This window comes from Hippocampus guttulatus, chromosome 16, assembly GCF_054856545.1.
Source record: "Hippocampus guttulatus isolate MCC_2025c chromosome 16, RoL_Hgut_1.0, whole genome shotgun sequence".
Classification (NCBI taxonomy): Eukaryota; Metazoa; Chordata; class Actinopteri; order Syngnathiformes; family Syngnathidae; genus Hippocampus; species Hippocampus guttulatus.
This window is the reverse complement of record NC_141276.1, coordinates 10,620,395-10,638,913: the sequence shown is the minus strand read 5'-3', so window position 1 is coordinate 10,638,913 and position 18,519 is coordinate 10,620,395. Positions and strand designations below refer to the sequence as shown.

Genomic DNA, 18,519 nt, shown 5'->3' with positions numbered 1-18,519 from the left:
TTCCCCGCCTACTGCCCGACGACGGCTGAGATAGGCTCCAGCACCCCCGCAACCCTTGTGAGGATAAAGCAAATCGGAAAATGGATGAATGAAGAATAATAATAATCCTGAAACGTTTCACTTTGTGTAGTGATACAGTATAAAACTTTTTTTTTTCCAGCTGAATGACAGGAAAAAAATATTTTTAAAAAATGGTATTCTCAATGATTGAGATGCACCCGTAGTATTTAATAACCCTTCTAAAATAAGATTTCTAACTCGCTCCCAAGAGCTTGCGACACATGTCGCAGTTCACCTCGGGCACAAGGAGAGTTTACTGTCAGTACACTTTGTTATAATGTTCAAATATTGAAAAATAATGTTGACTTTTTACCCTTACGAGACACTGTAACCTCACAGTTGACTCTCTCGTTACGCTAGTAAACCTGCAAATTCTTGACGACATTTGAAAAAACAGAAAAGTTTAGGCCAATTGGATTTTATTGATTGGGAAATTAAATGCTTGTGTGTGTGTGTGGGGGGCAGGTTGTTTTGGTCACCAGGCGCCATCCTTCAGTTCTCTTCATCTGGAATTATAAGAAAATATTTTCCTGTCAGCCTGCATGGCATCTGGTCATCTCGTTAACTGAGTGACATCATCGTCTCACCTTCTTCCTCCTCGTCCTCTTCATCCTCCTCTTCATCCTCCTCTTCGTCGGAGCTGAAGGTTCCGTCGGGCAGGCTGTAGACGCGGATGACTTGCTGCGGGGGAAAATTAAGGGCCCATCAGAAGGTTGGCTCCCTTGAATTCTTTCTTCCACGTTATCCTCAACCATTATTGTAAAATGTACTTTTTATTTTTTGTGCTATCATTCTGGTAGGCCGACAGCTTGTGGCATTTGGTATAATGTTCAGCCGCTATGTTGTGGTCCATCGCTACAATGCAGATTTTTTTTTTTGCACCCAGTTAATGCATGTTTTTACAGTATGCAGGCAAGGCCGAATTTCAAGGTGTGCACCTTCAGTGCAGTACCACATTGCGCCACAACATGCCAGGCAGCACTGAGGTGTAATTAAGAGGAAGAAGAGGCAAAGAAGTAGCGAATATACTGCATGTCTGAGTATTCTTGTATGCTGCGTTTGGATATGTTGCTGCTCATCAAAGAGTTTAGGATTACCATGACACCGATCCTAATTTCATGTTAGCCTGTCTATGGTATTTTGCATGACATGTTAGCATTTAGCCAGCACACCTTTGTTCGACGAAATGATATGAAATGTTTGAACATTTGGTGTTTAGAGAGAGAGACAGCTTTTTTTGCATGTCAATTGGACATTAGTCTTCAAGTGGGAGTGACAGCCTGAAGCAGGCACGGCTAAAGGCTTGGGGTGGCGACGGGAGGTTTGGGCGCCGCTTACCTTGTTGGGGTCCTTGAGGATGAGGTATTTGCCCTCGTCCAATTTACGGCAGATGTCGATGACGCAGCGTAGGATGCCCCAGGCATTCTCCATGCTCAGGTTGATCTGGCTGGCAAACTCGTTGGGCTTGAACTGCTGGGTGCCGAGAACCACGTGGCGGGCAGAATCCTTCACATGGTAGCGGGACACGTAGCTGCACGGAGACATTTTGACACGTGTTACAAATAGCTAAATGCTTAAAAATCCTCATGACAGTGTCACCTCTGCATTGCTTGGGATAGGCTTTTTCATTGATTTTTTTTATTTTAAATAAACACTGCCATTATTGTAAACCCAGCATACTTGTTAGGAACTCACCCCAGTTTGAGGTACTCCGAGCCGGCCAGCATGGCGCAGCAGGTCCAACGGGCCAACTTGTAGCTGTTGTTCTTCAGTTCGGTGGCCAGAACCGCACCTCGCTGAGAATCCAGCTTCTGGCGCCAGTCTACACCGTTACAATGCTGCCAGGAGAAGACACGACCGTCACAATCAGACCATCAAAAAATGCAACTGTACATTTTGTCGCCTTACCCTGGAGTCCCACTCGTTGAGGGTCTTGATGTTAATGAAGGACACTTCCCCGTTGGCGCCCGTCATCACGCCGTCGTGCTCGCAGCGGACAATCAGGTCGATGTCTTCGCCCAGCTTCCAGTGGCGGTACCTGGCGGCAGAGATGAAGTGGTAGAAAAATGACCATGATTAGCTGTACGCTCTCGGTCTATTAATTAATCTGTTGTAGAATTTATTATTTTATGCTAAATGCTCTTTAAAGGGCTTTGTTACAGCTGCAGTTATTGTGAAAACGCTACATAAAGAGGTACTATATTAAAAAAGATATCTAAACTGACAAAAACCACAGATACATCTCAAAAAGCATTTTGACTATAAAAAATATAAAATCCGCAATAAAATGTAGTTTTGGACATTAAATGAAAAACTGGATAATCAATCAATGTCAACAGCCTCACAAGATATCCTCATTCTCCCCTTTTGTGGCAATCCGCTGCCTCCTTGACAATCATGCCATGTTTGTGTGGTTCCAAAGGGCGGTGGGGTGAGGGGTGGAGTACAGTATATATGTGGAGCCTCAAAACAACACGGGGTCTCAGTTTTCCTGTTTTAGTGCACTTGTAAGCTCAATCACCTGAGTGGTGAAAAGTCACCAACTCAAATTTTTCCGCAATGGTCCAGTTTCCTTGCGTTCAGACGTGTCACTTGATGTTTGACTGGCTTAAGTGTCGATAATGATATATTTAAAAGTGGTAGGACAACATAAAAACAAATCAACTAGGGATTGTTATTCATTACTATCCTTTTAATGAATGAATTATTTATTATTTTATTATTATTATATATACAGTATATATTTTACATTTTATATTATTATTATTAGATTTTTTATTATGTTTACTTTATTATTATATTATATTGGATTGGATAAACTTTGTCAAATGTACTGTACGGTCTGTGTATTATATTATTATACTGTATATTATATACTATTTTGTATTTATTTTATATTATATTATAATTATATATTTATTATATATTTTTTAATATATACATTTATTATATAATTCCATTATGGCATTGTCTGCTGGTCAGGCAGCATCTCAGCCCGGGACAGAAAGAGACTGGAGCGACTGTTTTGAGCTCACCTGTAGGCAACAGATGCCACCTCGCTCTTGTCCATGTCCTCCTCCACAAAGGGGTTGCTGGCGGTGAACTTGTAGCGCTCGCCGCCCTGAAGTCAATGTACATGTGTTTGAAAAATATCGTCTCAGCAGACGCAATTTGTGCCCATGAAGGCGTCGCCCTCGCGCTCTCACAATGCGCAAGCACTGCTGGCTGAAGTTGTGGTTGATGTAGGTGGCCTCCATGGCCAGGTTCCGCGGGGAGTTGAAGGAGTTGCCCTCGTCCTGCGGCGGCTCGTTGGCCGTCTCACTCACAGTCAGCAGATCTTGGGAGGCGGCGCGCACGTGTCAAGTGAGGCCGCGTGCAAACGAAGGCAACGGCGGCAATAAGACACTCACCAAAGTCAGAGTTGTCGCGCTTGTCGAAGAACAGCTTGTTGCCCACCCGCTGCACGATGATGTCCCAGGAGTTGACCGAACGCGTGCAGCACATCAGGGTGGCCAAGATGGCGTCGGTGGCGAACACATTGCCTTGGGTCTTGGCCAGCTACACAGACAGACACGTGTACGCAAAAACATTAGTGCAGCAATTCTCTAGCACGCATTCAAATTTATACAGCACAAATGAAGACATTAACTCATTCACTCCCAAAGACGTTTTTAAACGTCTTTTCAGATTTGGTCCAGAATTGGCTGGTACTAAATGAGTTAAAATAATTTCAATACATTTTTCTGCAGATGTAGGGTCTTTTTTGTGTGTGGATATTTCAGAGTGGGAGATCAAATTAAAAACATTTCAGGATTGTCACTCACTAAATTTGTTCACTAGGAGTGGGCGAGAAGATCAATATCAATTAATTCTGAAATATCTATTCAAAAATGTATTAAGTATGGTCGGACACCCTGAGGCCAAAGATAGAAATGTGTGGCAGGACGTATGACAGCCCACCTTGCGGATGACGGGGTCGTCGGTGGTGGTGACGGTGTGGAAGATTCTCTTGATGCTCTTCAGCTGCTTCTCGTTGCGAGTGGTGATGCGGTCGAAGGCTTTGTCGTAGTACTCCAAGGCGCCACAGCACTCGCTGTGAAGGATGCGAGCAACTTTCAGCGGGGAGATGGATGCAAGACGCAGGGCGGGCAGTGACAGGCTTACATGTCTACGGGGTCCGCCACTTCCATGTATCGCATCTTCATGAGTCTCGGGAAGTCCATCTCCTCCTTCACTTCCCAGTCGCTGCGGACTTCCACTGAAGAATCTCGAGGCTTCAGCTGAGCCTTGGCAGGGATTTAAAAACAAAACAAAACAAAAAAAATCCCCACGTTGGATCTTACATCATAGATTGAGTCTAAATCTAAAAATGTTGATATCGCACTGCTAGATGAGATTAAAATAATATTTCAGGTCATTTGTCTCAACAGTTTTTGTGTTTTTCATTAACTTATTTTTGGTTTGCTGGACACACATTTGATTGATTTATTTAAACTTCCTTAAGTGTTACAAACTGATGACATTTGTGTTCATCAAGTCAGTGATATCCCCAAAAACTGTTCTGAAATTTGTTGAATAAAATATTTTAATTTCTTTTTTTTTAAAGACCGTTTTCCATTCACCAAATGAATTGAAAAACAATCTAGAATGAGTGTCATCCAAAATATTGAATTGAATGTATTAAAATAAATGTGAAAAGCACCATCGGTAGAAAAACTTAAAATGTTATGAAATACTTAAAAATCTAAAAGTAAAAAAAGTATTTCTTCGTTATAAATCAAAAATGTTTAATTTATTAACAAGTATTTCCTGAATAAATGTAGTTAAAAAGCAGAAATAATCAATATTTATTAAGTACTGCATAAACAAAAATATTGAATGAAATATAAAACTTTTGGCATCTCTTTCTTGGAACAAGAGGTCTTAAAAAATGTATTTTGTAGGATAGTGAAACAAGTTGCAGATTGAAGTTGACGCGTACGTCCTCTGCATTTAAAACGTGGGCATACCTGAGACTTCTGGTCCCACTTCTGACGAACGCCAAACTGTTTCTGAAACTTCTTCTGCAGGCGCATTCGATCCCTGCAAAGACAACACAAAGTGGAAGGAATGAGCGGCGCGGACACCCGCAGTGGCTCCTCTTGTTTTATGTTGAGAGGGAAGAAATTTCATCTGTGCTGTATGTTACACATACAGTACATTTGACAATAAAGCTTATCCAATCCAATCCAAGATACCACGGACTGGCCACAATTTTTTTTTAAATTGATAACTCATCATCATCTGACCTCTCCTTTTGCTTGGCACTCTTGGGCAGCGTCTGCATGTTGAACTGCGTCAGGTTCCTGCGGTCCTTGTCCCTGCGCAAGTTCCTCTGCCATAGTGGAACGGAAGATTGAGCCGGTTGACAAGCCTCGATGTTCTCTCGCTACAAGCGGTGCGACGTTGTTACCTGAGCGAATCTCATGCGGTTCCTCTGGTAGGCCGTCTTCTGCATCTTGGCTGTGTCCACCAGCTGGAAGCTGGTCTCGTCCTCCTCGTGGAAGTACGCATACTGGCTACCGCCTCCGAACTGGGACGAGTACTTGTCTGTGCACGGATAACATTTGGAGGCCAAATGGTCATCGTCATAACAGGAGACAACTCAGTTGACTTCCTCTCAGCCAGCAGAAAAACATTTGTACAAAAAGTCATCCTTTCAGTGTCTTGATTGTATTATTCAGCCATATTTAGCACTGTTAATGATTTTATTTGGGACGTTACCCAATTTCTGTTTGTTCATAGGACCCTCAAGCAGAATTGCCTAGCTTTTTTTTTTTAAATCTCATCCATTTGTGATCATTTTAAATCTCATTCATTAGTACATTTTAATGTGGCCAGTGGTTGTTTGAGTGAAATATTTGTCATGAAATTGGTTCGTTTCCAATACGTGAATATGAATATGTTTAGCTTTTTGATGTAACTTCATCTCTAATTTTGAGGTTTCCAACTCTAAGTCACTCACTGGTGTATCTTTTGTCCTGGTAAGTTGCTCCAGTCCAGTCAGCGACCTGACAACCACAAGACGATGACGACAACAACAATGTGAGTTAGAAGAGCCAAAATTTGTGAAAAACAGTCCGGTATGACTGGAAGAGACCTTTCCCAGGCGGTCTCCTTTGCTGAAGGGCTGGTAAGGCATGTCCTTGAACTTCTCCGGCACGGCGCAGGGACCCCATCCCGACGGGTTGTCCTGAATCACAGGCGCGTTGAACATGGCCATGACCTGCCAACGGGATTGGAGGAGTTGAAATATTACACTTTGACAAGTCATAAGCTGAATCTAGACTGACTGAGCCATGTTCCACAGGGTCTCAGGCTTTAATAAGCACTGTTGTCTCCAGCAGGGCACTGCAAAAAAGAGGCACTGCTCAGTTTGCGCAGTGGGCTAGTCATCACAGACCCCGCGACATGTTTTCTTTTTCGTAATGCAAGATGATTTAGAAATGATTTACAAGTGTTTTGGGATCAAATTTCGGGAAACATTTGATACATTAATTCGCTCTGGTTTTCAGTATTTTATTTGTGGGTCGAACTATTAATAGAGACAATTTTATTCATTTTGGTGAGGCTTGCAATTACAACAACAAAAAAAATACATTGAAATTATATTACAAGTGCCTGACGTCTGAATGAGTTTTATAAACATAACTTTTCATACAGTCACCAGGCGAGCTTCGTTTTGGTGAAAATCTAAGATGACATACATAGTTAATCAACGAACTTTTTTTATATTGCATATGAAGAGTCAAAAGTTATATCACGCGATAAATGTTCAAAAGTTATAAAAGAGAAGACCAAGCCGCCACGAGCGCTAATGCTACTAACGTTACAAGGCCAGTCATCATACTAGGGAGCCGCGCTAGCTAAGCTAACAGGCTAGTAAACGAGTTACTCCGCAACAACTTTACTTTAGTTCTCAGGAAATACACGCGTGGAAATAGGTCATTTTTGCTCGTTTTTTCATGGGTCGCGGTGTTCTTACCGTATTCGACGTGACACGCTAAAATGGCTTAAATGGGGCCGGTGTACTTGGGAGAAAAATCCCCGTACAGGGCGCCGGCGTGAAAGGAAGTGGCTAACTGCCGTCAAGCATATTGTCGCTGATGTCGTAAAGTGTCGCTGTCGAGACCTTCATTTCGAGTACATAACCGATCACTACTGTACTGTACTTTAAGATCCTTTATCTCCGAGTGAGATAGTTGTTGATAAAATAGTTGAAGTTTACTTAAATATGAACGCAATATTTTAAATGACTGTACATTTCGAATACTGTAGTTATGACGTAAATGTGCAGTTTCACGCTACAACCACCAGGGAGCACTGTAGCCTTATTGTTCCACATTACAAAAACTCTAACAAAGTACAGTACAGTATTTGAATAAGGACATGCGCTATTTCACGCCTTATTTTGTTTACATTGTTGCATTAAGATATATAAGTAATAAACAAAATTATGAGTCCACATATTAACTTGAACATTCAACTGTTTATTTGTGAAAAAGTCTCTTCAAACCCTCACAGCGTTGAAACTGTACAATCAATAATTTAAAAAGAGGAAAAATATTTCAGCTTATTACTCAGACACACATACGCATACTCACACCTCAGATGCAGCAGCCTTCAACCCCTAAAATAGTGTTTAAATGTGTTTTTAAGTCCATTTTACAAGACCGCTCCTTTACACAAAGCCAATAAGGCCAATCAGAGGGCATCCCCTGAAGATTTCCTATCATGCATCCTTTTCTGAAATCATTTAAGAGGTCGTGCACACGCAAAAATAAACAAAAACACGTTTTTAGTCCATTAGTCAGCAAGTACAACCCATTTTTTTCCCCAGCACATCACCAGAGAGGAAAACCTTTTCTTGAATTCTTGGCAACAATACTGAGTCCAATTTGAAAAACTCAAGTGGCACACAAACATTTGTTCCATTTGCTGCTCGAGTTTATCTTACACTTCATCCAGAGTCAGGAACTCTATCAGAGAAGATATAAAACAACACAAATGACTCCAAAAAGTGGTTGTTTTATGTCACAGGTAAAAAATAAAATAGTACATTAACGATCTGCAGATATGTTTTTCTCTCATTTTTGTGCATGTTGTCCCATTTTCAGAGTGCCACGGGTGAAAAAGCAGTAGCAAGGGCTGGCAGGAAGGAAGGAAACACATTCCCAACAACAGGAGTGTCGTTCCAAACATGAAAATCCACCACACGCCGGACACTTGTGCCAGGAACATTCTCAGTGCAGGATTACAGCTTCAGGCCACACCAACAAAGCCAGTGCAGCGGGAGGGGGAAAAAAATTCTGATTTTCGTCAGATTTGTTCCAAAATTGATGTAAAACTCTTCCACACAAGCCAGTGGGATGATAGTTTGGAGATGAATTTGGTGTAAAATGAACATAAAATGAAGAGAAAAAAGAATTGAAGTATGTTTTCTGATCACAAAATCAGGTGTGTCAAACACATTTCATGACTGTAAAATGATATCGAGTGTATGTTGCGCACACACAATTGCTCCTGCATTTTATAGTTATGAAAGTGAGCCCCTGCACAGTTGTGGTTCGGCGATTGCAAATTCTAACATCTGTAAAAACGTGATTAAAAATGGCATTTTTCCGTCAAGATTTTAGACCCAAAGGGAAAGGAACATATTGATTCAGCAAAAAAACATAAATTTGACACACATGATTTGCTTTAGTAGGCCACAAAAAAAATGCCTTGAGTTTGACACGTGCCCTGAATAGACGAAAAACACTTCCCATAAAAAGCAAAATACACATGATAAAATACTGATATGAACTCTTCACGCTGGCGTTTATGAGGAGAGAAACTGAGCTGGGAAAGGAAAATGAGGTGGCGACGTTGTGGGGGGAAAAAAATGGCGGCAAAAGTGAGAAACAGCGTGAGCTGTGGAAAGGGGGAAGATGAAAGCGCAGCTCAAAGAAGATGAAGACGCCTCCCTGAGGAGTGTTCATTATTCAGCAGCAATGAATCATGGGATGGCGCATGGAGGAGGCGGCGAGGCTGACATCAGAAGGGTCTAGCTGCATTCAGAATCATTCAGACGTTTGTTACGCAGAGATTTTTAAGATCGTTGATGCTCGGGCTGAAACGATCCATGGCATCCTCCCCAAATACTCTGTAGGGCCATTTATAGAGTGGACATTATCGCTGATTCATCTACTCATCAAGAGCGAAGTGCAAATATTATTATTTCGCAACTAATCAATGATCAAACTACTTCAAAAGTTTTTGGATCATGGATTAATCATGAAGAGCAAACTTTAAAATTGTAAAATCCTCAGAATTTGAGCCTCAAATAAATAACCCCCAAAAGCAGAATCAAAATAAGTCTTTTGCAAACATCTGTTTTGACTTTGGAGAACAATGATCCACATTTTGGCTGACGGATACTGAACTTGTGCGTAGCAGGACTGCAGCCGTCCCACATCAACCGATAACCGTGTCAATGTAACTGTGGCTGACACCGTAACATAAATATTTTAAAAACACAATATGACGGATAATGACATCCTTCCAAGCGGATCGGGTCCCTGGTGAGATTTTTTTTTTTTAAAATGCCGTAGTAAAAATTTCATGTGGCTGAAAGGCATCTTCGCGTAACACATTTCGAAATCCGTCACACGAGGACAACCCCATACCTCTTTCGCACCCCTGACATGAGATCATATTAGCCATAATTGGAAGAGGGAGGAAGCCACGTGGGACGAACGGGAGCCAAGTGTTGTGATCTAAAACGGAGCCCGAGTGCTAGTAGTAGTAGGCAAGTCCAAGTGTACAAAATGAAGAGAAATCAAGGAAAAGAGTCCTTCGCTAGTGTCAAGTTAGATCCAAGTGTGAGGGACCTTAAACAATTACTTTTCACGCCAACAAGCGGGTGATGCACAGAACAAAAAACAGGTTTGATGCATCCGATCGTTCCATTTTCAGACACGCTAACGAAGTCTGCTAGTCCCAGGTCAGGACCTGGAGCACGCCGGGACTCGTTGCGTTAGCTCCAATCGCAAGACAGCCGCCTGTTGATGTGCGAAGGAAAGTACAACGAGGCGCTCCAGTATGTGAGGAGTGTACGAGCTTCCGAGGCGATTACGCAAGTGTGCATTGAGTGCGTGTCGAGTGTATGAGATGGTGGCAGAGGAGTGAGTGAGGAGCATGTCAATGTGAACCGTATGTGATGAGATGAATGGAGATTGAGTGCGTGTGGCGTGTACAGTGTGTGTGACGGGGTGTTGAATTCACTCCATTTTATTTCATCAAGTGGTTGAACGCAATAAAATCATCTGGATCCAGAAAATCTTTTTCAGAAGATGCTACATCTACCTAAAAAAATGGACTCGGAGACACTTGATGAAATAAAACGGAGTCAATTCAGCACACCGTTTTTTTCTCTCTCCATTTTTCTGTATGTGACGACGGTTGTTTTTAAGAGGAACCTGTACGCGTGTGCGTGTGTCGCCAGTCCGGAGAGGGTTCCAAGAGCGCATGAAAATACTTGTGTGTGTGTGTGTGTGTGTGTGTGTGTGTGAGGAGTGTGCGTGAGCGTATGTCACTAGGCCAAATGTGCAAGTGTGGGAGGCCATTTCCAAAGTGTGCCAACTTGTAGCTTATTGAGCATGAGAATCAAGAAAAGATGACTTGTGAAGAAAAAAAACAAAACGTAAAAAAATACAGAGACACTTCATGAGTGTCTCTGTCTATACAGGAGGAGAAAACTCCTTGTTTGTCTCTCACGTGACTCGTGGTTTCGGTAGTAGCAGCGGGACACTCAAAAATCTTGGACTCCTTCTCCTGGGACTGCGCCCTGACCAGCGTCAAAGCTTCCCAGGCCGGCCAGTCGCTCACCCCGCTGGCTGTTGTTCCCCGGGGGGTGGGAAGTAGCAGTTAGGAGATCTTGCAGTTGCTGCGCGTGCAGTTCTGTGGGGGGCTTTGCGGGGGCCGGATGGACTTGGAGCGCTTGAGGCTGTTGCCCTTGGAGCCGCCGGCCGGGTTGGCCAGCGAGTACGAGCGTCCGTGCATCATGACGGCGTTCATGCCGTTGGCCATGGAGAAAGACTTGAGGTGGGACTTAATGGCCACGGGCAGCGGCAGCTTGTCGATGAGGTGGACCGGCGTGCACGACACGATGGCCCGGCAACACAGGTCCTGCAGGCTGAACACTGGACACCCAAAACAATGACATCATCAACATAAGGAGTGCAGGGGGGGGGGAGAATCACACAATAACTGAAATTCGGATTATGACTTTTTCACGGCACTGTACATGATGCAAGGGTAATATGATCCAAGTCCCAACTTTTGCGATGGCCAAACCGTCACACGACTCGGGACCTACCTCGGTTGGGCTTCCAGAACTTCTCCATGCCGTGGCGCATGAGGACGATGCGCGACAGCTCGGTGAAGGACTCGATGACGTTGAAGTTGCACAGTGGGCTCACCTCGAAGAAGGTCATGCCGTTCTTCTCTGCGTAGGCCCGCGCCTGCTCGGTGGGCACCTGCCGCTTGAAGGCCAGGTGCAGGCGGTTGCCCACCAGGATGCGTGGAACGCCAGGCGCGTGCTGCACGAGAGAGAGAGACAGATTTGATTTTTAGAACTGAGAGACGGGCGAAGCGCAAAGATTCATTCAAAGCTGAGGTAAACAAAACAAAAGCCACACTTCAAAGATGAAAAATAGTTTCTTTTAAATTTTGAAATCAAATAAGAAGAAATTATTGAAATATATTTTTAGACATTTATTGAGTTCTATTCATTGTGTATATTAACTCATTCAGTACCAGCCAATTCTGGACCAAGTCTGAAAAGACGTTTAAAAATGTCTTTGGGAGTGAATGAATGAGTTAAAATATGTTAAAACATGCTCACTTTTAAATTATATTTAATTAAGTAAATCAAATATCTTACTCATGTTATTCTTATTATATTAAGTTTTTCATTGAGATGAACGAACGAGAAAAATAAATTCAAAATGTAAATACAAAAAATATTACAAGGCTCTTGTTAATGTTACAATAAAAAAACAAAAACAACCCAAAAACCCTTCCGTCGCCAAACATCAGTTTAGGTTCAATGAATACTCTAAATTGTCCAAAGGTGTGAGTGAAAATTTTGTCTACTTGTGCATTGACATCGGCGACCACTCGTGTCCTGCCATTGACTGGTGACCACTCCAGGGTGTACCCCGCTTATTTCACCAAAAGTGAGCTACGGTGGAGTGCGAATGCTTGTTTATCTAACGTGCCCTTCCATTGCCCGGCAACCATTCCAGGGTTTAGCCCGCCTATCGCCATAAAGTCTGCCGGGATCGGCTCCAGCTCACCCGGGGACCCTTTGAGATTAAAACACTGTCAAGGATGGACGGACAAATGGAGACAGCTGAATGTCAAGATGAAGAGAAGAGAGTCTATGTGGTGCGTTTAAGCACGTGGCAGTGAGATCAATTGGCCGGCGCGGGGCTCACGAACCTCGTCAATCTCTCTGATCCACCGGTCGATGCCGTCGAAGGACCAACGGTTGGTGATGTCGTACACCAGCAGGATACCCTGCACGCAAGGGAGCAGAAGGTGAGAACGCAGTCAAGGAGAACGAACGCATGAGGCCTTAGTGTGTGTGTGTGCGCGCGCCTCACCTGAGCGCCGCGCGAGTAGGAGCGGAAAATGGTGCAGAAACGTCCCTGTCCTGATGTGTCCCTAAAGACGAGAAGAATACAGGACAGCAAGTGGAAAAAAACATGAAAAGAACATTTCTCATCATAGGGGTAGTACACCTGCAGGCAATTTACAGACGCAGAAGAAGCAAACAATGCAAGTGCAAGGAAAGCTATAACTTCCCACGTTCCCTGAAGGTAATACAGATAAGAGAAAAAGACAAAAGAAAACAGGCCGTGAACATTTAATTTCATCGACTAATGCTCAAAATTTATTGTAATAAACATGTGCAATTGCTGTATATTTTCAGCACTATATGCAATTTGTAAGATGACCATAATATGAGGAAAAAAATAACAGAGACCTCTTAAAAAAAGACAAATCAACAAAAAGCTCATTAAAAAATAATGTTCAATTGCAGGATTAAAAAGATATTGATTTACTGTGGTACTTAAAGATTTTATACTCAGTGTTCCAAATTAGTATGCAAATGTTTTTCTCAGATTTTTATAGTTATGAAAATGGCACAATGGTAACACAACAATGTCCCCCCCATCCCCTTAGCGGGTCGTGTTTGCAAAAATCAAAACCAGCTGAACAGATCAAGTTACATTTGAATGCAGGATTTCTTATTTGATATCAGCTTTGAAAAAGAATATATTAAAAAACAGTCTATAGACTACAACAGACTATATTAAAAAAAACAATTTGCATAATAATTTGGAAGGTTGCGTAAATGGTGAAAAGGCTGTTAGGAAACATTTTGCAAAAGCTTCCTGAGGTTTGGAACCCCTCAAAATTGTTTTAAAATGGTTGGTTTATAGTGTGACGCACACAACCAAAGTTGGTGTCATTTTTCTGAAATGTTCTGTTTGTGAAGCGTCCACGCAAGAACCCCAGTTTGGGGGTGCAAGACCATTTCAACTGCTGATGGGCAGCTTCAAGAAGACCCAGAGATTTTTTTGCAGTTCCCACCTCTCTGCTGCTGTGTATGACGCACCCGCTTGATCCAAAACACACAAAGACGGCAATAGATCCAAGTCAGCAGGAGTGACAATGAACAGATTCGCCGCCACAAATGGTTAGGGGTTTTTTTTTGGGGGGGGGGGGGAGCAGAATCCTATCTGGCATGCTAATGCAAGTCGACTTGGTGTAATCTGAGCATGACTGTAGTTGCGCCGAAGAAAATGCGGAGGAACACGTCTGGGAAAAAAATCTCTTCCCTTCCTTTGGCCACCTCAGTCTGAGTTAGATCAGCATGAGTCATGACACCGACAAAAACGGCAGCAAGAAAAGTGAGGGGGGGGGGCGGGATGTGTGACACAGCATAAATATGAACGATTCCGTGCGGAGCTGCCGGCTCAGCTTCTCCGCTTTGCCCCACTTTCATGAAAACGCGCTTGTGCCGCTCACACGGAATAAGACACGGGAGGCATAAGTGCTGATGTCAGGCACTTTGGCGCAGGGCGGCCATCTTTTTTTTTTTTTGCCAGCTCACTCCTCCGTGTGGAAGGTATCGATGTGATTGGACGTCATTCGTCTGCATCCAAGGAGCTCTGAAATATATTTTAGCGGAGCGAGAAGGTTGCTTGGATGTACTCACCAAAGCTCCAGCTTCACCCTCCTGCCATCCAGAAGAATGGTGGTGGTCTTATAGTCGATGCCTGCATGGAGAGGAAGAAGAACAATGACACTGTCACTTCTCCCACAATGCACTGCGGGGAGGGAGGGTTAGGATCTACTTGCAACAGTATTCGGTGCATGTGGTTTTGTGATTGTGAAGGCAAATTCCTGCCATCCTTTATTACGTTCAAAGCAGGACTTTGCACTTCTTCACAAGTTCAAGAAGATTTCAATTGTCCTCCGAATGGTTGGTTTAACGGCCAAAAGAGAAAACTCGTCCGACGACACCTGCCGCTTCGTGTCCGGACATGTTCCCCTTGCTGGATGATCTCAACCGGTTTCTGTGGTTTTGCATGCGGTCGGCGGGAAAAGACCCAAGGCCAAATACCTGAATCGCAGATCGACGACTGCTTTACTACTTTGGACGCAGACGTTTTATTGTGAGCATGAGTGACAGTGAAGAAAATAATACAAGATTTTATTTCGCCCAGTTCTAGATTAAATCAAGTGTGTAACATTTTTTCCTTCGAAAAGTCATCCGCTTAATTCCACATTTGGACAACGTGAAATGGCGATTATGGGCCGCTTGCTATCATCAACAACCTCATGAGATCTTCCGCGATAAAGTGCTGAGCTAATTCCATTGCCGAGTTGGCGAGAGCGCTTCCTGGGATGATCGATGGCTCTTGTGATGTGTACGCTCGATGCTTCTATTCTGGGAGATGAGAGAGGACGACTCGTTCAAAGAGACGACGATGACGATGACAACCTCACGGTCGCCACGCCATCTTTAAAACTAACTATGCGGCTAGGCGACATATTGCGGCGTTGATTACGACTCTGGAAGAAGAAGTTGTTCCTTCCGGGTCAGAGGATATGCCATATAGTCCTTATTTCTGGCTACATCAGGCCAGCCTATGTAACGCAAATTAATTGTCATTAAATTAACATTGTAAATGTTTAATTGCAAAGGGTATTGATACAAAATAAAGGCCTCATCCTGGTGACTCTCAACAAACGTTCTGTGCTGCCTGCAGTTCAGGAAACAAATGCTTCCGGCCCCCACGGGAGCAGGGAAATTAGCAACTATTTCATCACACGGATGAAGTAACTCTGACAACAACACAAATTTGGCGCTCGTATGAACACACTAAAAATACCAACACAACACATGCAAACACACGCGCAGCACAAAAACACTTAATGGCTCCTTGCCTTAAAAAAAGAAGAACCAGAGGACATTTTTACCCAATCCCAAGCTTCGGCTTCTTCTGTCCTGATTTCCTGATGTTTAAATATTTATTCACACATCGTCCTTGTTTTTGTTGCTTTTAGCCAGAAGGTAGCAGACAAACAGTTGACTTTTCCTCACATTTTGAGTTTAACGTTAAGCTCCATACAGTGCTACGAATGCTAAATACAGCCTCTTAATGGCGCCGCGTGAGTGGCTGCCTTCCAGCAGCTCCTATATTTGTTGTTCTACTTCTTCCTTTCATAACTTTGCTGCTGTGAATCGGGAATTTCTCCATTGCGAGACTAATAAAGGTTTTCTTATCTTATCTTGTTGTTTCAGCACCAAAAGAACCTGAGCTCGGCGCTAAAAGCTTTTACTAAATGTCAGCGAGAAGCCTAGCTTGAGAGCACGAACACAACATCGAATTTCTTATATATGTACTGAAGAAAGTCAAAATACCAAATATTGGTGTCAGAACGACACAGGCCTGATAATGCGTACGGCACACTACGAAAGTTAATTGCCGACAGGTGCGGCTGTGACGCAGTTCGACTGGCCTGGAAATAGACCGGCCATTCGGGAAAATCAACACATTTTCCCGAAATTCCCGATGGCCGGCACGCCCCTGCTGCCGAGCTTCGAGGCCGAGCTTTAGCGGTAAGCCTTTTGGGACTCGAATAATTTGAGTCGTTAGAAAAAAAACGTTACAGCTCTAGAAACTGTAAAAACTCGACTCACCGCTGCTGTATGCGTAGGGCGATTCAGCCGAGCCGTCCTGCAGGCTGTCCAAGATCTCGCCCTTGCCCACGTCGCTATCGCCTACCAGCAGGAACTTGAGCAGGTAGTCGTAGCTTTTCACCGGGCTGCCCTGACTTCCCATGGCCTCCTCTCACATGAGCCCTGGTGAGCAAATCAATGATGAGGGCATCACAACAAAGACGCTCATGATGGATGGAACGTGCTGACTTCACACTTATGTGTCATCTGCAAATAAAGGCGCAACTGGACTAACAACAATTCACCGGTGGGATGTGGGCTCTAAGCAAAACAATAAATATAATCGTCTGACATTATAGAAATCCGAGATCCGGTTCAGACAAATCAAGTTGGATTGGGGAGCCAAATTCACATTAATTGTCTGAAATATAAAGACCATAAAGAGCTTTCAGGGGTTTTTTTTGTCGTTTGGAGTCCTTAAAGGTACAGTGTGTAGAATTTAGTGCCATCTAATGGTTAACTAATAAAATGCAATGACCAAAGCTCGACTCTGGTGCCTCAAAGTGACCTCACTTTGCAAGCCTATCTCCAATTTCTTCAGCAGAGGGGCAAGCAAAATGTCACACCAAACAACTTCTAGTATTCCCTCGAGTGACGGACTAAGTGCGTAGCATTTGTTTGTCTCCTTCTGGTATCGGTAGCTGAAAGGTGGTGGCGAAATATGGCAGCCTCTTGTTTGGGAGGTGCACCCTAGGTAATATAAATAGCGATTACCTCAGCTCTAATTACATCCTAAAAATTTAGGTTGATATGAAAGAACATTTTTTGCATACTACTGAAAGTAATAGTGTTTTTTAAAATAATGAACAGTGAAAAATCAACATTTTTTTCCACACTGCCCCTTTAATAGAACACTAATAACATACGTAACATGTCACAGAAATTGTTCTCACGTGCTGTGACCAATGGAAGCTATTTTTATATTTTATGATGTCTTAGAAGTTTTGCTTTAAGCTTTTTCAAGGCTGGTTGGAATCTTCTCGGAATTGTTTGGTGAATGTGTTTTTTACATAACCATTTATGAGATACTGTTTTACATTTTGATGTAGTTGTGGACAATGCATCTCAGACTGCACAACTACATTTGACTCATTTTCTTAATTTTAATAGTGCCACTTCTATTAACCTTTGAGTTTGACTGTGTCGAGCTGGATTAAATTAAACACAACAGAATCGAACTAAATGAAATTAAACACCATTTGTTGCCTTCAAATAGGTGCAAAAGAAAACCAAGGTCTGGCATATAATGCAAACAGATTAAGGTGTATTTGGAAGGCTAAAATTATTAGTATTGTCGGTAGCATAACCGGAAAATTTAATTAAAGGTTAGTGTGTGCTGACTTGACGGTTGAGTAATTTAATCATAATAATTATAATTTCAGTTGCCTTTAAAAAAAAAGAGAGAGCGAGAACAGAGTCGTGTTGGTAATAGATGAAACTGAAGGTGAATTTAGAATGCTTAAAATTACCCATTAGAACGTTGTCAGTTACAAAGCCACGACAAATTGGACTTGTGCAGACTGGAGTGTTTAACAAAACAAGATTTTTTCCCCCTTTAAAAAAAGGCGAGAGAGAAGTTATTCGCTAATTATTAATAACTTAGGGAACAACAAGCTATCCCACCGCCCCACAAGCTAACGCGCTAACATCCTTCTCACAGCTGAGTGCCGCGAACGTCATCTAGTAGGCGCCACAAATGATTGTGAATAATAATCAAAAGTATTTTATGACACCGTCACATCGGTCGCATTCACCCCGAGTTATGGGAGTGAGTCAAACACACACACACCGGTGTTAGCAGATAGCGCTAACCTGGTGAGCTCCACTGCCAGCGACGTTTGCTCAATTTCAGGCCGCCTCGTCGTCTTCTCGTCCGGCTACGAAGATTACTGGAACGTCCCTCCGTCACATCCAGGGAACGGTGTTACACGGGAAGGCAGGGGAGAAGAGCACCGCTGCGGGGACTGTTATAATTCCACTCCGAATCCGTGCGCGTCCTCCGTCGTATCACTCCGTCACGTCCATGTTTCTCCATTCCTCCGGACCATAGTTCAAGACAAGCCGAGAACAGTGAGGCAATCTGCGGATAGGTGACAGATTGCCGTTGTGTTACGCTC

At 43.1% G+C, this 18,519-nt stretch overlaps 2 protein-coding genes across 4 annotated transcripts; both read right to left on the bottom strand.

Moving 5' to 3' along the window:
- Positions 1-462: 462 nt before the first annotated feature.
- Positions 463-7,192, bottom strand: eif3d (eukaryotic translation initiation factor 3, subunit D). 2 transcript variants are annotated; one of them, XM_086133604.1, is made up of 16 exons: positions 7,085-7,192; positions 6,200-6,325; positions 6,065-6,110; positions 5,513-5,649; positions 5,349-5,434; positions 5,070-5,142; positions 4,225-4,346; positions 4,021-4,153; positions 3,471-3,618; positions 3,267-3,397; positions 3,096-3,181; positions 1,969-2,098; positions 1,756-1,898; positions 1,399-1,591; positions 648-741; positions 463-566 (listed from the first exon to the last, which is right to left on the bottom strand). In XM_086133604.1, the coding sequence occupies exons 2-16, from the start codon at positions 6,320-6,322 to the stop codon at positions 553-555; spliced, it is 1,659 nt and encodes a 552-aa protein (XP_085989730.1). In that variant the 5' UTR covers positions 6,323-6,325; positions 7,085-7,192; the 3' UTR covers positions 463-552. The 2 variants fall into 2 exon arrangements, with proteins under 2 accessions (XP_085989730.1, XP_085989731.1); XM_086133605.1 differs by having other exon boundaries at positions 4,225-4,340.
- Positions 7,193-7,568: 376 nt separating this feature from the next.
- rab40c (RAB40c, member RAS oncogene family) lies at positions 7,569-18,503 on the bottom strand. Of its 2 annotated transcripts, XM_086133358.1 has the most exons (7): positions 18,215-18,503; positions 16,364-16,525; positions 14,372-14,432; positions 12,750-12,810; positions 12,586-12,663; positions 11,459-11,681; positions 7,569-11,282 (listed from the first exon to the last, which is right to left on the bottom strand). In XM_086133358.1, exons 2-7 carry the CDS (start codon positions 16,503-16,505, stop codon positions 11,008-11,010), a joined length of 840 nt encoding a protein of 279 aa, XP_085989484.1. In that variant the 5' UTR covers positions 16,506-16,525; positions 18,215-18,503; the 3' UTR covers positions 7,569-11,007. The 2 variants fall into 2 exon arrangements, with proteins under 2 accessions (XP_085989484.1, XP_085989483.1); XM_086133357.1 differs by lacking the exon at positions 18,215-18,503 and having other exon boundaries at positions 12,750-13,771; positions 16,364-16,437.
- Positions 18,504-18,519: the final 16 nt, after the last annotated feature.